Source organism: Phyllostomus discolor, chromosome 2 (genome assembly GCF_004126475.2).
Source record: "Phyllostomus discolor isolate MPI-MPIP mPhyDis1 chromosome 2, mPhyDis1.pri.v3, whole genome shotgun sequence".
NCBI lineage: Eukaryota > Metazoa > Chordata > Mammalia > Chiroptera > Phyllostomidae > Phyllostomus > Phyllostomus discolor.
The window spans coordinates 10,730,412-10,747,543 of NC_040904.2; the positions used below are offsets into that span (position 1 = coordinate 10,730,412).

The 17,132-nt window shown below is 47.5% G+C and overlaps 1 protein-coding gene across 2 annotated transcripts in view; it reads right to left on the minus strand.

Moving 5' to 3' along the window:
- Positions 1-3,804: 3,804 nt before the first annotated feature.
- The window catches only part of LOC114490280 (minichromosome maintenance complex component 3 associated protein), a 46,403-nt gene continuing 33,075 nt past the window's right edge, over positions 3,805-17,132 (minus strand). The window contains exons 22-29 of one of the 2 annotated variants that reach the window (XM_028504243.2): positions 13,337-13,595; positions 13,023-13,120; positions 11,570-11,960; positions 10,176-10,433; positions 9,572-9,701; positions 7,816-8,022; positions 5,415-5,565; positions 3,805-4,121 (exon numbers count right to left, since the gene is read on the minus strand). In XM_028504243.2, coding sequence (XP_028360044.1) covers positions 3,966-4,121; positions 5,415-5,565; positions 7,816-8,022; positions 9,572-9,701; positions 10,176-10,433; positions 11,570-11,960; positions 13,023-13,120; positions 13,337-13,595 — 1,650 coding nt within the window. In that variant the 3' untranslated portion in view covers positions 3,805-3,965. The remainder of the gene's footprint in view (positions 4,122-5,414; positions 5,566-7,815; positions 8,023-9,571; positions 9,702-10,175; positions 10,434-11,569; positions 11,961-13,022; positions 13,121-13,336; positions 13,596-17,132) is intronic. The other variant, XM_028504251.2, reaches the window with a different exon arrangement.

A 17,132-nucleotide genomic window follows, 5' to 3' on the forward strand; every position in this document is an offset into this window, starting at 1 on the left:
AAGAGGTTTCAACTGGAGCAGCGTTTGAGTTGTGCAACTTCACTGGACTTTTTATGAGCAAAATATTAGTCCTCTTTTATAACTAAGAAAGAAAAAAACTAAATTCTACCTGTGATTTGAAAGATAAGAATTTTTGAGACAGTCATGAGAAAAAGTAATGCTTCTCTCTGCTTGCACACTGCCAATTCCAACTTGTTCAGTAAGCTAAATAAACCACGTCTTAAGGTTTTTGACAGGGACAACTTGGCCATACAGTAATGTCATTTTCAAAAGTAGGGAAAGTTTGGAGGAAATTTCCAACTAGATTGAGGGACATGTTAAGGTAAGACAGGCGCCCAACAGACATTCGAGTGGTTATGTTGAGTAGGCTGGTGTTCTGGAGAGAGGCCAGGGCTGGAGTGAGGAATTTGGGAGTCCTCGATTTTCAGGTGGTGTCTGAAACCTACGACTGGATGAGATCAACTAGGGAGTATTCCAAAGAGAAAGTTTTCCAGGATGAGCCATGGGGCACCGACAGCTCCCAGTCTAGAGGAGAAAGGATATCCAGAAAAGAGAGGAGAGAAAAACAGGAGATGTGGAGTCAGGGAAGCCAAGTAAAAACCATAGTAATCTCTGCAGAAGTTTTGGTGGGACTGTAAAATGAGGTCAGATAACGAATTAGATGTGGCCCCATGGCAGAGTTTTAAAAAGTGAGGGTGGTGGGAAAAAAATTCCAATTAAATATGTTAAACATGTCATACTGAGCATAGTCATTGACTTCTACTTCCCACCCAAACCGTACTCACATAAAGTAATAAGAGATAAAAATTCACAGTGAGCCCTGGCCAGTGTGGTTCAGTGGATTGGGTACCAGCCTGTGAGCCAAAGAGTTGCCGGTTTGATTCCCAATCAGAGCACATGCCTGGGTTGCAGGCCCAGTCCCCATCAAGGGACACATGAGAGGAAATCACACATTGATGTTTCTCTCCCTCTCTTTCTCCCTTCCTCCCTTTCTCTAAAATAAGTAAGTAAATATTTTTTAAAAACATTAAAAAACAGTGGAGTTCAACAAAATTATAAAGGCAAAGTATGTAAGGAGTAGCAATAACTGACTTAACAAGCCAGAAAAGGCTGAAACCTATGTGTTGGGGTGCAGCCATCAAGAAAAGGGACCATTCTTGCCAACGAACTCCAGGAAAGCGCAGAAATTGAAGAACTAGTATAAAGTTGGAGTGAGGAGCCCTGCGACACGCACCCTCTCCCTTACCTGGGTGGAAGCCTGCAGCAGTGGAGCCAGAGGAGGTATGAACTCAAGCACAAGGCATAGCCGAAGGCCAGGGAAAGCGGGGATGTTGTGTGAAAGTCCACACACGGGAGAGCCCAGTCCCACTTCTCCCACACAGCCATATGGCTGCAGGCCGTAGGAAGAGGATTTCTCTGGAGTAGATGCTGCCCCAGAAAGACCTGCACACACTGGTAGCTGGAACCCTGTGGAAAAGCAGGGAAGCCTATCACCAGGCAGCTTGTATCTGCTGACACAGAGCTTCCAACAAGCTCCTCAGCACCCTGTCATCAACAGGAGTCGGATTTGAGGAAGACCTCTACCATGAAAACAACACAACACACAGAAGATGGAACTTTTGAGAAACGGAGATGAGGCAAGGTGTAGAGAACTTGGACAAAACAGAGGGTGTTGCACAATGAAAAACAACCATCTGACACACTCTTTCCCTCCCTGCCTTACTTGTCTCCATGCTTATCACCCATTAGCATACCAAGTATTTTGCATATTTTTTTATTATCTCTCCCATAAAATATAAGTATCACGAGGGCTGAAATTTGTTTTGTTGCTGTCCCCAGCTCTTGAGGTAATGCCTGACATATAGTAAATACTCCAAAAGTATATACTCAATAAATGAAGGAACAGGATTTTCTAAGAAACATTAAAGAAAAAAAAAAGACTCTCAGAAATTAAAAAAAATATATATGACATCAAATTTTAAAAGTCACAAGCATAGGTCCTGGCTGGCGTAGCCCAGGGGATTGAGCGCGGGCTGCAAACCAAAGGGTCACCAGTTCAATTCTTGGTCAGGGCACATGCCTGGGTTTGGGCCAGGTCACCCCTGCAAGTGGGGGCCACATGAGAGGCAACAACACGTTGATGTTTCTCTCTTTCTCCCTCCCTTCCCCTCTCTAAAAATAAATGGTAAAAATCTTTTTTTAAAAAAGCCACAAGAATAGAAAGATAAGAGGAATTTTAGGTTAGTAGCATAAAAAATTAAGGATATAAAAAAAGAAAGAAGAAAATTAGATCAATCCGCATGTCAAATATCTGAATATTGGGGAATTCCAAAGGGAAATAGTGGATGGGATGAATATATTAAATAATTTCAAAAAATTCCCAAATGGGTGGACAATTGTCTAGATTGAAAAAGTACAGCAGACTGTTTTCTAAAGATACCTCCAACACTCATCTAACGTTTTTCTAAAATGTGATCTTAACATTCGTTCCCATTGAGAAAGGGGATCTATACCCTGACCCTTGAATCTGCAACCAGACGCCTGTACCAATACAATGCAGTGGAAGTGATCCTGCATGAGTTTTTTAAAACTGGGCTTACATTTTGCTACCTAGAGAGCACTTGCACCTGGAGTTCTAAGATCCCATTTAGGACACCTTACATGAGGAAGCCAAGCCACATGTGAGGTGACACAGTCAGCTCAGCTGCAGCTGAGCCTCTGGACAACAGTGCATCATCCCCTGCCAGCCATGTGAACGAGCTGTCTTAAGAGAGCCAGCCCTGTCGAGCCTCGAGATGCCTGCAACCCCAGTCAATACCTGAATGCAACTGCATGAGAGGCCCCAGGAAAAAGCTACAGCCGAGTCCTTCTTAAATTTAAAAATTTAAGCTGCTATGTTTGGGGTAGTTTGTGACACAACGGTAACTACTGGAAAAAAGTACTACTAAGTGTTCAGCATAATACATTGGACGGGAAGTAGGGGAGGGACCAACAGACACATCAAGCATGTTGCTGAGAAATTCAAGAGTACCAGGGGCAGAAACGATCCTAAAACCTTCCAGCCAACAGCCCTGGCCGGTGAGGCCCAGGTGGGTGGAGTGTCGGCCCACAACCGAAGGGGTGCCGTTTCAGTCCCCAGTCCATGCACCTACGGGAGGCAACCAACTGATGCTTCTCTCTCACACTGGTGTTTCTCTCTCCCTCCCTCTCTCTCTAAAAAGCAAGGACAAAATGTCCTTGGGTGAGGGTTAAAAAAAGGAATAATAAAGACTTCTGCCTTGCATTGCTGACCTTCCCCATACAACATTTTTTAAAGAAAATGGGACAAGTCACTTCTCTGCCTAGAATACTCCAACAGCTGACTCCCATACCACTCAGAATAAGGCCGCAAGGGTCTCTGTGGTCTGGCCGATCCCCTCACTTGACGACACTACCAAACTGGCACCTCCAGGTTTTCATCACATCCTTGGGTGCTCTCCCCAGCTACACCCCTGCATTCCTCTCCAGGAATCTACTGTCACCTCCAGCCAATCTCCTTGTGTCCCCTTTTCCAGGCCAGGCACACGCCCCACACACATCCTCAGACAGCTTTGTACACACACCGTTGGCACTTCCAGATGCGAGCTCGGTGGCCTGCGTTGCTGATGTCTGGAGCATCAACGAATGCGACTTTGCTGGGACAATGAGTGATGACTTGTTCGACACAGAAACGTGAGCTGCAAACTCCCCCAGAGCGTGTTGGTAGGTGACTGAGATCATGAAAACAGGTAATATCAAAGCATTTATACAGGAGGAAAGAGCCTATCATTTTGAAAACAGAAGGAGACCTCCTTAGACATTCAATGTTTTATTTGCATGATTAATAATCACATTTCCAACAGTGCATCAGGCATCAAGAATAAGATTATTTTTGACTAAAAACAAAATCTTCTGGAGAGACCCCCCCCCACTCTCGAGTGCGCAGCTCAAATGTCCACCATGTCCAGCAGTGCAGAGAGATGCAGCTCAGAGGCAACGTCCTCTTCCCTTGAACTTCGGATCAGCCTTTCCAGGTGCTTCAGCCGCTCAGTGAGGGATGTGCCTGTTGCCTCTGACAACTGTTGTTCCCCTGCCCTTTCATTCTACATAAATGAAAAAGAAACCAAAGGTAATTTTGGAATACCCACAGACCAAGACATACTCTCTTTAAATGCACTAGATCAGGTTCATGTTAGAAAGCTCATCTAGGGCACGCTGGGCTCAACGAACTCCCCTCCTCGTGCCCATCATGTATCTTTCCGGCCTCTTCCAGCACGTACGTGTACAGCCGGGATCGGCAGCGCATGGAGTGTTTCTCTGCTCACTCTGTCAAGAACAACTTTCAGTGCCGCTCATTTTTACAAAACACCATTCCAGGGGCTACAAGCTAGCCCATCACAGTCCTGTAGTTGCTTAACCAGGGTCCCATCTTGGGATATTCACTTCGTTTCAAATGTATGCAGAATAATTAATGCCACAGTGAATAAAATACATTTTTTTTGTCATATATAGTAATTTTTTGCCCCTTCACCCAAGGATACGTTTTTATTGATTTTAGAGAGGAAAGGAGAGAAACATTGATCAGCTGCCTCCTGTAGGTGCCCTGACCAGGGATCAAACCTGCAACCTAGATATGTGTCCTGACTGGGAATCAAACCCGCAACTTTCTGGTGTATGGGGACAACACTCCAACCAATGGAGCCACCCAGCCAGGGCAGTCATTTCTTTAGGACAGAAAAACTGTCTGCCAATTGTCTGCAAATTGATAAATAGAAACAATATGTCATCTTAATTTGCTTTCTCCCCTACGGAAGGAGTTCCTAAAGCCAGCCCAGGTGCATACTTTTCACCTGTCCAGCATTAACTCACGGTAATTAAAACTCTGGTTTTGGCTCTTTTACCACTGAAGGAAGGCTAGTGAGCTAGAAAGACCTTGAGCTTTAGAGCAAGGTCTGGCTTTGAAAAGCAGCTCTGCCACCAACCAGCTGAACACACGTGGGTGAGGTCCTTGACTTGTGTGAACTTAACCTCCTCAGGGAGAGATGATCCCAGAGAGGAGGTCAGGGCGATGCCACCACTTGGACACTATGTGCTCCGTGAGCAGAAGACTCTGTCATCGCCTATTATTCCACCTCAAGTCCTCACTACATGTCAGCACAGTGACAGGTTCTGTTCCGTTCCTAAGCATGTGTCAATTTCACTATTCATTCATTCCACAAGAGGAAACTCAGAATTAGTTGGGCCTCTATAACTGACAGATCAAGTTTAAGACAAGATCTAATTTAAGCTTATAATCTGTTGCCCATCATAACATCACACAATAAATCAATCATTACTTTTATCCCAGCCACTTTATGTCTAATTCCAACATGATGCCAAGCGTCCTCTCTCCTCACCTGCGGACTAGCTGTTGTGGACGTTCTCACCACGGGCTCGATGGTCTGCGGCAGCGACACCAGGGTCTGAGGGAGGTAGAGGGGGAAGGAGGCGGAGTCTGCGAACGCCCCCGAGTCTTCGGACAGCCACTGCTGAAGCTGATCTTCAAACCTGAAACGTCCGAGCACCGGGAAGCAACACTGTAACTGTCACTCACTTTCACTATCGCTCTGTACATGTATAAATTTATACTTCAAATTGCTGAAAGCTTTGCTTTTTACTAAGGATAGACATCGATGGGGAAGCAGAAACATACTTTTTAAAAAAATCATACCTTTAATTTATAAACCCAATTTATACTTAATGAGAAAGGTGGCATTTATCCAAAATCAATTGTTTTTATGTTACTTAACATTACTCATAATTCTCTCATTTGTTTTATTTTCTCTGGCTTATTTTGAATTTTTGTGTCTATAATTCTTATCTCTTGATGGATTATCCAAGTGTATGGATGGCTGCTTACAGTTTAAAATTAACTCAACGTCCCACCACCTCTACACTGTACAGCTGTCCTCTCCATACACATTTCTTTTCAAGAAAGACAAACTGGTCCAACTGCTTAAATGACACAGACCTAGAAAGATCTCCTTTTAGAAACAACACACTAATTCACTCCTCCACCACATGTTTGTCAAGCCCCCAACAAACAGCGGGCACCACTCTAGGTACCAGCGACACGGCACTACAGACACAGGGAAAGGGTCTAAGCAGCTTACACTTGCAGGGAACAGACACGGGACACATTACAAGGGAAAGGTGGTCTGAGGGTAAGAAAGACCAAGCAGAGACAGGGAGACAGAGCAGGCTGGGAGAACAGGCAGGAGGCCCATCTAAGAAGTAGACACTTGAGCAGAGACTGTTTGAGTGAGGGCAAGGTGAGCCACGGGGGTATCAGGGTGGCTGCGGAGTCCCAGACAAAAGGAACAAGGGTGCGAAGGCCCAACTGTACCCTGCCCAGCATGCTGAAGGAACGGATGTCACAAAGGAGACGGGAAGCAGAGCACATGAAGCCTTGCCCACCTCGTAAGGATCTTGCCTTTGAATCAGAGTGAGAAGCCACGGGAAGGTTGTGAGCAAAGGAGTAATATGACCTCTGCCTCATACCTGAAAGCCTCACCCAGAGTCAGCTGAGATTAGGCTATGGCCTACTGCAAAAATGGTCCAATTCCATATATACATATAAATATATATTTATTTAAACTTATTTATTTACTTATTTACAGATAGAGAAAGGAGAGAGAAGAGAGGGAGAGAAGCATCAATGTGTGGTTGCCTCTTGCGCGTCTGCTATTGGGGATCTGGCCCGCAACCCAGGCATGTGCCCTAGACTGGGAATCGAACCAGCAACCCTTTGATTTGCAAGCTGGCACTCAATCCAGTGAGGCACACTAGCCAGGGCCCAAATATATTTTGAACAGAGCCAATAGGATTTGAATAGAACCAACAGGACTAAATGCGGAGGGATGATTCCAATGCATTCAGCCTGGGTAGCTAGGACAGCGCTGCTTTCCACTGAGAAGACCACTTTTGGGGGGAAACTGGGAACTGGATTTGGGATCCAGCTAACAAGCTTTAAGATGGCTATCAGGAAGCAGTAGGAGCACCAGACTGCAAAGGGTCACCAGTTCGATTCCCAGTCAGGGCATATGCCTGGATTGCAGGCCTGGTCTTCGGTAGGGGGCGCATGAGAGGCAACCACACATTGATCTCTCTCCTTCTCTTTTTCCCTCCCTCCCCGTCTAAAAATAAATAACATTTAAAAAAAATAGAAACAGTAGGATATTCAAATCTAGAGTTCAGAGAAAAACCCAAGGTTTGAGATCTATATCTGGAATTGTCAGAATATTTATGTTATTTAACAATCCATGAAACTAGAGTAAGTACAGATATCAGAGGCACAAGGTCCAGAGAGCAAGGCAGGGGGCAGTGGGGGGAAGAGGTAGAACCAGGAGACGTGGCCCAGAGATTACAGCCAGAGGAGCAGGAAAGGAACTAAGGGCATCCTGGGAGCCGCCAGGGGGCAAGAGAGGGACTAAAGGCATCCTGGGAGAGAGGAAGGAGAGAGCAAAGGTGTGGAACGGTACTGGGGACTGGGGTTCACGGTCAGTTAAGCTGTGTGGGGCTGCAGTGAGCCCAACCAGAGTGGACGTGGAGGGCAGAAGAGGGCTACAGGAAAGACTGGAAAAGAGAACTGGAGCAGCGAGAACCACTGTTTCTGAGGAGTTTATGGTAAAGAGAGCAGAAACACAAGGGTGGAGACTAGAGAGGAAATGAGGCCGAGAGCGCGAGAAATGCCACAAGGATGATTTTCAAGCACGAAAAAGCTTAAGGACCCAATGAGCAGATGGGAACGGGCTTCACCTCTTGCTCTCCTCCTTCTCCAGCAGCAGACTGCTGGACAGACACTGAACCAGGAGCTCCTGGGCAGAGGCTCCGCGCATCAGATCCTCCGTGCTGGGAACCTGCCCTTCTCGGCCCCGCTCCGCATTCCTCTTCCCGTTTAGGTGCATGTGAAGCGATGGAGTGGCGAACTTGGTTGCAGAAGGATGAGAAGACTTTGTTCCCAAACTGTAAGTACACGTTTTGAAATGCTCATAGTCAGGAAAGAGGGAGAAAGGACTCCTCAGGCGTGAGACCCACCCCTTCCTGCTCCCAGCTTCCCTCATGCTCAGGGCTTCTGTCGGGTCAGGTGCAAGGCTCCGAGGGAGGGCAGCCTCTGCCTTAGGGGAGCTTCCTGTCTCCTGGGCAGCTGGGCCCTCAGAGCAGTCCTGCTCTGAGTTTTACTTCCCACCCCTGGATTATCAACAGGTCTCTATTACCCCTGATTATTAGCAAGGTTCTTCTTCTTACAGTGAGCTGTTAAGTCCTTCTGGAACTGTTTACAAACGGACATAACGGAGCAGTTTTTTCTAAACAGATGCCAAAGTCTGTCCTCGCCCCACTAGTTCGGCATGGCGGTTTTGTCACACATGGTTGTGTCTGGACATTTTATTCTGATCCACCTGCCTACCGTGACTTCACGACTATGTTCTGACATCAGGCAGAGCAGGCCTCCCTGGTCATTCTTATTCATTCAAAATATTCTCAGCGACCGCTACACATTTTCTCATCCTGATGAATTTTATTACTTATGTTTGGGTTTTACTAGAAATGCCCCGACGTTATAGTTCAGAGCTGACTTTATAGCACTGCATCCTCCCATCAGCAAGGGGAGCCTGCCTCTCGCTCAGGTTTTCTTTGCCCATTTAGGACCCTCCGAGTTCCCCTAACAGGGGCTCAGTGCCCCTCCGGGTCCGTCTATCCAATCACCTTTCTGAACTCGGAACAATTTTAAAGGTGCGACTGTTGATTATCTTCAGCTGACAATTTTACTGTCTGGAAATGACCGTTTCTCCTCCCTTTTAATACTTATGCCCTCTGCATCCCCACGGGCACGGTTTCCAGGACAACAGTAAAGAGCGGTGACACCAGGGGCAGCTCAGGCTGGTTTGGACTTCAGTGTTTCGAATGTTTTACCAAGAAGCAACTTTTTTTTTTTGGCAGTTTTATGATAAGCTTATTAAGCAAAAAAAAAAAGTTTACCCAAGTTTGATAAAAAATTTTATCAGCAATGAGTATAAATTTGGGGGACAGGAATAGACCTAAATTTAGGAAAAGCATTTCAACAGCTACTACAATGATCACTTATTTTTCTATTATGGCCCCAAATTACATGAATAGATTTCTCTTGTTGATACTGTTTATCCTGGAATAAAGCCTACTTGTGAAACTTTTTATGTATTGCAAGACTGCACATACTAACATTTTATTTGGTATATTTGAACCAGGTTTGTGAGATGTCGGCTTTCTTTTGTCAGCTTGCACTCTCCCAGTTATGCTACGATTTCAGGGTCAGTTTCATCTGATCAATGAAGTGAGATGCTTGCTTTTTTTGGTCAAGAACAGTTTCTATCATATGGGAGTGATCTGTCCTTCAAGTATGTCAGAATCTGCCCACACCAGACTGGATTCCGTGTATAGGATGTGAGTTTCTGTCTGTGTGCCTTGGAAGAGAACAACAGGGTTTGCTCTGCGGGGTGGAGGGACGACAGGAACACACACTGGACACAAATCTCACCACCCCTGGTGCAGCTGGAGCTCCTTCTGCGTCTGCATTCTGGCTTGTTCCCATGACAACGGAACATCATACATTTTCAAATGGTTTTTAAAAAAATATACATATATCTGACCATCTTCACTCAGTGCCTCTGAGAAAACAATATAAAAACAAATAAGAAAAGAATATCAAAAGAACAAGATGTAAACCTGGTATTTGCTTATAGTCACTGATTTAAGGACAAGCCCCTCTAATTAAAGTCACATGATTACGTGATTCCCATTTGAGCCAAATGTATTCCAAGTGTCAAGGTTCAGACAGGCTCACGCGCAGATGGTGGTATGGTCAGTACAACTACTCAGATCTACAAAATGGTCTCAGACTTAGAACCAGCCCACGGGGCCCGTTTCAGGGAGGTGAGCCCTGGCTCTCCCGCAACTCTTAGCTCTTCCCAATGTTTACAAGTGCCCTCGAGTCACTGGCTTTAAGGAGAGAGTCCTAAGGAAAGGAAGGGTGATGACCCGCAGAAAAAGGAACCAACATCAAGTAAACTTCTTTCTTCGCTAAAATCGGACCAGTCAAGTCTCGTGAGGGTGCCGGCCCCATGGCGATACACGCTAACTACCTGACGTCACAGGGAGCCTGGGGGGTGTCCAGTCCCTCAGCTTGTGGTTGATGCACAGAGCAATGACGTCGTCCCAGGGGATCTCGGCAACCGAAGGCCCTGCCCCCAAGCCACCGGAGGGGCTCTTGCTCTTCCACCTGCCATATGTTCTTCGGAGCAGGTTCTCCACCTGGGACTGCAGGACAGGCTGCGTCTGGAGAGAGCTGGGGATCTGGGAGGTATACTGGATGACCATGGAGCACACGGGAAGCCAGGGAGCTGGAAGGAAAGCACCTTGTGAGTCACAAGGTTTGGCCAAAGTACAGGTGGAAATCTACATGAAATGTTCTTCGCTCCATATTAATTTAGGAGAAGGTAACTGTGTAGATGAGAAGTCGGTTCTCAAATCTAAATACCCATACACCATAGCTGTTCAGAAAAGAGCATCTCTCCCCCCATGTCCCAACAAGGGACCCAGTGTCCCTAGACAAAACTTTCAACTAAGGGGCCCCCTGTCCCCCGCAGGAGGCTCTGATTGTACAGCCCCAGGAATCTGTCCTTTAACAAGGTCCCAGGTGAGGATGGTACATGGGGTCTTGACTTGTTCTGGGAAACCCTGCACTAGCTCACAGCACAGAGGGTTTGCACGGTGGGTCTGCACGGTACACTCTGCTTCCTTGTGGGTTCTTTTCAGTAACGACCATCTGTTAGACCTACTGAGGGCCAAACCCTGAAATTCAGAAGGGCAGCTGTTCCGTGTGGCCCAAAGGAAAGTGACCCTGGTAGGGCCCTGCGCTGTGCCACATGAGCAGTAAACAGCCTCCTTCTGTTTTACCAGCATCAACAAGGGAAGGGGCAGCAATCGTGGCCAGCCCAGGGGACTGGAGAATGCAACGGAACAGTCTGAACGCTTCGGTGGGCACAGCCGGAGCCCCGACAGCGGCTCCACAAAGAAGGAACACCGGCTTCCAGTCAGCACTGGGTGCTGTGGCCCAGGCAGACCCAGCAGTGTGTGCACAGGACTGCACGGTCCCCATATTCTTCACCCCCACGCCCCACGGTGCAGGCAGGACGGGGCCTGCCATCCATTCAGAAACTCAGGGCCCTGGGGTCACTGCTCCCCCAACTCCGCAGGCCACCTTCCTCCCCGGGGTGAGCAGACACCCACAGACTACTGTGTTGGTGGAGAAGAACCAACAGTCACTTGACAAAAACCCTAGCCCATTCTGACTCCTAAACCCAAAGGCGGGGGCAGTGGGTGCAGAGTGGAGAAGGGGGGCACAGAGTAGAGGGTGTAAGAACATCACACCAGTGGCCAGCACCTGCCAGACCATCACTATAGTAAAGCAGAAACAGGTGATCTCAGCTGCCTCCACACTCACCCCCGGCCAGCACCCCTCAGCACCAGCACTTACCCCCAGGGGGCGGAAGGTCCATCTGCGGAAGCTGAAAGCCCAGCACAGCCTGTTTCAGCCAGGCCAGGTGCTCCGGGGCATTCCAGTGAAGGTGAGGAAGCAGCTGGCTGCCCCCTGCCTCAGCAAACTCGGTGACAGGCCAGGACAGGTCACAGAGCTGCTCTGAGGACACCACGGAAGCCAGGAAGTATAGCACACTGTTGAACAGCTCGATGATGGCACCAGGCTCCTGCGAGGCCAGGCCTCCCAGCCGCCTCTCTCTTCTGTCATGGAAAAACCGGCCGCTGAACTCACGGCTAACCCCATCTTCCACATACTGAATGAGGGTCTGGCAGGAAAGGTCCAGGGCACAGGGGCAGCGGGAGACCAGCCACTGCACGGCCTGCGAAACCTGAGAAGCCAAGACAGTTGGAAAACACCTGGTTAAACAGGTCATGCTGTTTTTCAGAAGGAGCTTCCTGAAGGTGCGCCTCCCGCAGCTGCCACAGCAGGTGCCACCGGAGCACCAGCTGCTGGACCACCAGCTGCCCAGGGTGGGAAGCGGAGCAAAAGCTTCTGCTGCAGTGGAGTTTGGCCTCCTAGGGCCCTGGAGGCCTACACAGCGGGGATCCTAGGAGGGGGGTTCCGAGTCCCACCCTACCCAAGGTGGGGCCACAGGATCGCCCGCTGGAAGAGCTCGGGCCTAGAGGAAAGCAGCCCTGCACATCCCCTGCACCTCGCAGGCGGGAACACACGTCTTCCGGTCCTCGGAAGAACTAACCCGGATGTCTTCACACCCTGCAGTTACCTTTCATCCTATCGTTACTCTTATTTAATTCCTGGCACGTCTTTCCCTAACTGTAACTGTCAGCACAGACTTTTTTTTTTTAGTTCTCATCTGAGGATATGTTTATTGATTTTTTTTTTTTTCAGAAAGGAAGGGGAGGAGGGGGGAGAGAAGGTGGGAGGGAGGAGTGGTAGAAAGAGAGAGAGGTATCAATTTGTTGTTCCACTTATTCATGCATTCATTGGCTGACTCTTGTATATGCCCTGACCAGGGATCGAATCTGCAACCTTCTGGTGTACAGTATGACACTCCAACAGCAAACCATCTGGCAAGGGCCAGACTTCCCTTTTTTAAGGGAACTTCTGATAACATTATTTCTTCACATATTCCAAGAACCACCCTACAAAAATAATTTATATATCTGACCTTCAGATGTAAGACATGAATGGTCATATTTTAAATCTGTAACTATAAAACCTCTAAAAAATTACATTAACAATTTTATTTTTCAGATAGCAGGACTATGGGAAAGTTTTATATTTTATTTTTATTTCTGCTTATATTTCTAGGTTACCTTTCAAAAGTAAAATTAAAAATGCAACCAGCAATATAACTAAAATTCAATATAGAGCAAAAAGGGAAAAACTGAAATACGCAGTCAGACCTTTAAAAATGATGAAACTTTACCTTATTTGTGCCTTGCAAATCATTAATGGAATCAGGAATCTCAATCACAGTATAATCCGAAATCAGCTTAGCCGAAACCAAATCCTGTAGCATCAGACCTTGGAAAGAAACAGACAGAAGTCACCTGTCTTCCGCTCAGCCTGCATGCGAGTGAACACACCTCACTCCACAGACCCTGCCCAGCCCTGCCCCCAGGCACCGGAGTGGCTGCCGCCCCGTGACTCCCAACACCGCACTGCCAGCACTGCCTCAGACCCGGGGCTCGACCCATTCATTGAACATGCTGGCTCATAAACGGGGCTGCCTTCACAAACCATCTTCCACGTCCTTCTCCACGGCGTCCCCTCCCAGGCTGGGCACGAGAACCACCAGTGGCAGCGCCGGCTGGAAAGGCTTGGCCTGCAGGAGCTGCTTGAGCTGCAACAGCGCGGACAGCCAGTACACGTCCTCCTCCGCCATGTCCTCGCCTTTCAGCCTGGGGGCCAGCAGCAGCGTGAGCCCGCTGGCTCCGAGAAGCTCCTTCTGCGTCTCCGCGGCGTCAAGGGCGCCGTCGCTGAGAGCACCGTGGGCCACCTGGAACAGCACCCAGACCATCAGGATGGACACCCAAGGGACGAATCAGCAGTGAACATCAGCCCCAGAGGGAGCCCAGCCAAACTGCACTGCACTTTGGGCCAGCCCCCCTCCATGAGGCCACAAATTGTGGACACAGAAACAGCCAGGTCAACAGATAATTCGTCCTCCAGCTAGAACTGTGTTTGAGCACGTTACTTTCACCTTAACAGTTACCCTTAAAAAGTCAAAAATGGTTAAGCCCACAATGACAAAAAGGAGGGAAAGCAAACCATCAGCAACCTATTTCTAGAAAGTAGTGTGGAGATGAGGACAACCACTGGGTTGGGGAAGCAGAGGAAGCCACACCTGAGGGGCTATAGACATGGTGTGAAAGGGCCCAGGCCAGCCGAGCCTGCAAAAGCCCAGAGCATCCATGTCTTGTGGCACCAAGAGCCAGAGACCAGGTTCAGGGCCTGGGGGGATGAGCCACATGCAGAGCAGTGGTTCTACTGGTCATTAAGGAAACTTCTAGTTAACACCTACCTGCGGGTGGCCTTTAAGTGCAACATGCACCCTAGGCAGGGGTCTGTCCCACCCTGAGAAGCTCCAGATACAAGAGCATCCCCAGACACAGGGGAGGGTGCCTGGCTCCAGCTACCCCCTGCCTTGCACTGAGAGCACCAGCAGCTACCCTAGGAGACATGATGAGGCCCGTCCAGAGACACCGAACAGCCCAGGGAGCAGATACCCAGATCCTGACATTTAGAGGTCCCCCCAAAAGGATGGCTTCCACCCAGTTACCCTCCACCCCACCCTAAACCCAGAGCTTACGGCCAGCCTTTCAGGGCCTCACTCAAGTACATGGCAGGCAGCCTCCAAGGTGCCTGAGGAGAGCCTCCAGCACACGAGACTCTAGTTACAGAGACAAGAAACCCAGAGGAAACAGATAATGCATAGAATGTAAGAAAATGTAGAAAAAAATCCTAATTTCCTCAGAGACATAAGATTATACATCCAAAAAATAGTCACAAAGTGATATATCAAATAAGGATAAGAAAAGGAAATGAGTGACTTCGGCCAAGATGGAGGTATAGGAAGATATGCTTTGCCTCCTCTCACAAACGAAGGGAGGACAACAACAAATTTAAAATAAAGAAAATAAATCAGAACTGCCAGAAAACAGAAGTCTGACAATCAAAAAGTTAAAGAAGAAACATTCATCCAGGCCAGCAGGAGGAGCGAAGATGGACAGGACTCCAGTCCAGGCAGCAACTGGAGGGCCAGGGTGGGTGAGGTGGCAGCCGGCAGACCGGGCAGTCCCACATTTGCGTACAGATAAACCAGGAGGAACAATGGGGAAGCAAGACAGACCATGCAACCCAGGGTTCCAGAGTGGGGAAATAAAGCTTCAAAACCTCTGATTATAAAAACGTGTCAGGGTTGCATTGGTGAGAGAAACTCCCAGCCTCATTGGAGAGTTCAATGGAGAGACCCACAGAGTGCTAGAATGCACACAAACCCACCCTCCCAGGAATCAGCACCAGAAGGGCCCAATTTGCTTGTGGGGAGCGGGGGGGGGGGGGGGGGACGGAAAGTCAGCCGAGAGCCGAGCAAGCTGCATTGTTCCCTCTGGGATGCCTCCCCCTTAAGTAGCACCACAACGCAGCAAAACAGGTTGCCCTACCCGGACAAATACCTAAGGTTCCACCCCTTACTACATAACAGGGGCACTGAGATAAAAAAATATGGCCCAAATGAAAGAACAGATTAAAACTCCAAAAATAGAACTAAGAGATAAAGAGATAGCCAACCTATCAGATGCAGAGTTCCTGGTAATTGGGATGCTCACACAAATGGTTGAGTATGGTCACAAATAGAGAAAGAAGTCAAGGCTATGCAAAGTAAAATAAAAGAAAATGTACAAGGAACCAACAGTGACAGGAAGGAAACGGGAACTCAAATCAACGACTTGGAGCAGAAGGAAGAAATAAACATCCAACCAGAACAGAATGAAGAAACAAGAATCCAAAAAAATGAGGAGGGGCTTACGAACCTCCTGTACAACTTTAAATGTTCCAACATCCGAATCATAGGGGTGCCAGAAGGAGAAGAGGAAGAGCAACAAATTGAAAACTTATTTGAACAAATAATGAAGAAGTTCCCCAATCTGGCAAAGGAAATAGACTTCCAGGAAAGCCAGGAAGCTCAGAGAGTCCCAAAGATGTTGTACCCAAGGAAGCACACACCAAGACACATCATAACTAAGTTACCCAAAATTAAAAATAGGGAGAGAATCTTAAAAGCAACAAGAGAAAAGGAAACAGTTACCGACAAAGGAATTCCCATAAGACTATCAGCTGATGTCTCAAAAGAGACCTTACAGGCAAGAAGGGGCTGGAAAGCAGTATTCAAAGTCATGAAAGGCAAGGACCTACATCCAAAATTACTCTGTGAAGCAAATCTGTCATTTAGAATGGAAGGGAAGATCAAGTGCTTCCCAGGTAAGGTCAAGTTAAAGGAGTTCATCATCACCAAGCCCTTATTATATGAAATGTTAAAGGGACTTATCTAAAAAAAAAATCAAAAATATGAACAGTAAAATGACAAACTCACAGCTATCAATGACTAATCTAAAAAACAAACAAACAAAGCAACCAACTAGAACAAAACTGAAATGGAGATCACATGGAGGGTTATCAGCAGGGAGGGGGAGAGGGGAGAATGCGGGAAAGGTACAGAGAATAAGAAGCTTAAATTGTAGGTACAGGGGGGTGGTGAAGAATACTATAGGAAATGTAGAAGCCAAAGAACTTACATGTACAACCCATGGACATGAACTAAGGTGGGCAAATGCTCATGAGAGGGGGGTTACAGGGCAAAGGGGAGTAAAGGAGAGAAAAAAATGGGACAATGGTAATGGTATAATCAATCAAATATATTTAAAAATAAGAAAAGGAAATGAATAATCTATATGGAATAAAAATGTCAACAGAACATTTGGAATATAAAGTCAAGGCAATCTCCCAGAAAACAATATAGAAGAGCAGGACAGAACATAGGGTAGAAAGGATAAGAGGCTCACAGGATCGCCTGATGAGATCCAACATACATCTAACAGAGATTCAAGAAAAAGCCGAAGAAAGAGAAGGAAAATACACGTCATAAAGATGCAAATACACCCCAGAAGCAAAACAGGAGCCTCCAGCCTGCAAGGACCCTCGAGCCCAGCAGGATGAATGCAGGAAGTTGGCACCAGGCACACCCGAGGGGATTTTCAGAACCATGGGACAGAGAGCACGCTTCTGGAGAGAAACAAACCAGGCCAGAGAATGCCTGATGTACCAGGAAGCTACCTGAACAAAGATGTCAGCAGTTGAGAAGCCGTGTGGAACGCAAGTCACCGCACTCGAGTGGAATGCTCTGCTTCTCCCTCTCTCAGGTGAATCACCAGAGGCAGATACAGAACTCAGGACTTCTGAATGACGTGCAGGAGACGCGCTTGTCAGGATGGTTCTGAGTTCCCACCTAACTTCTCCAAGTGGCCTATGACCAGAG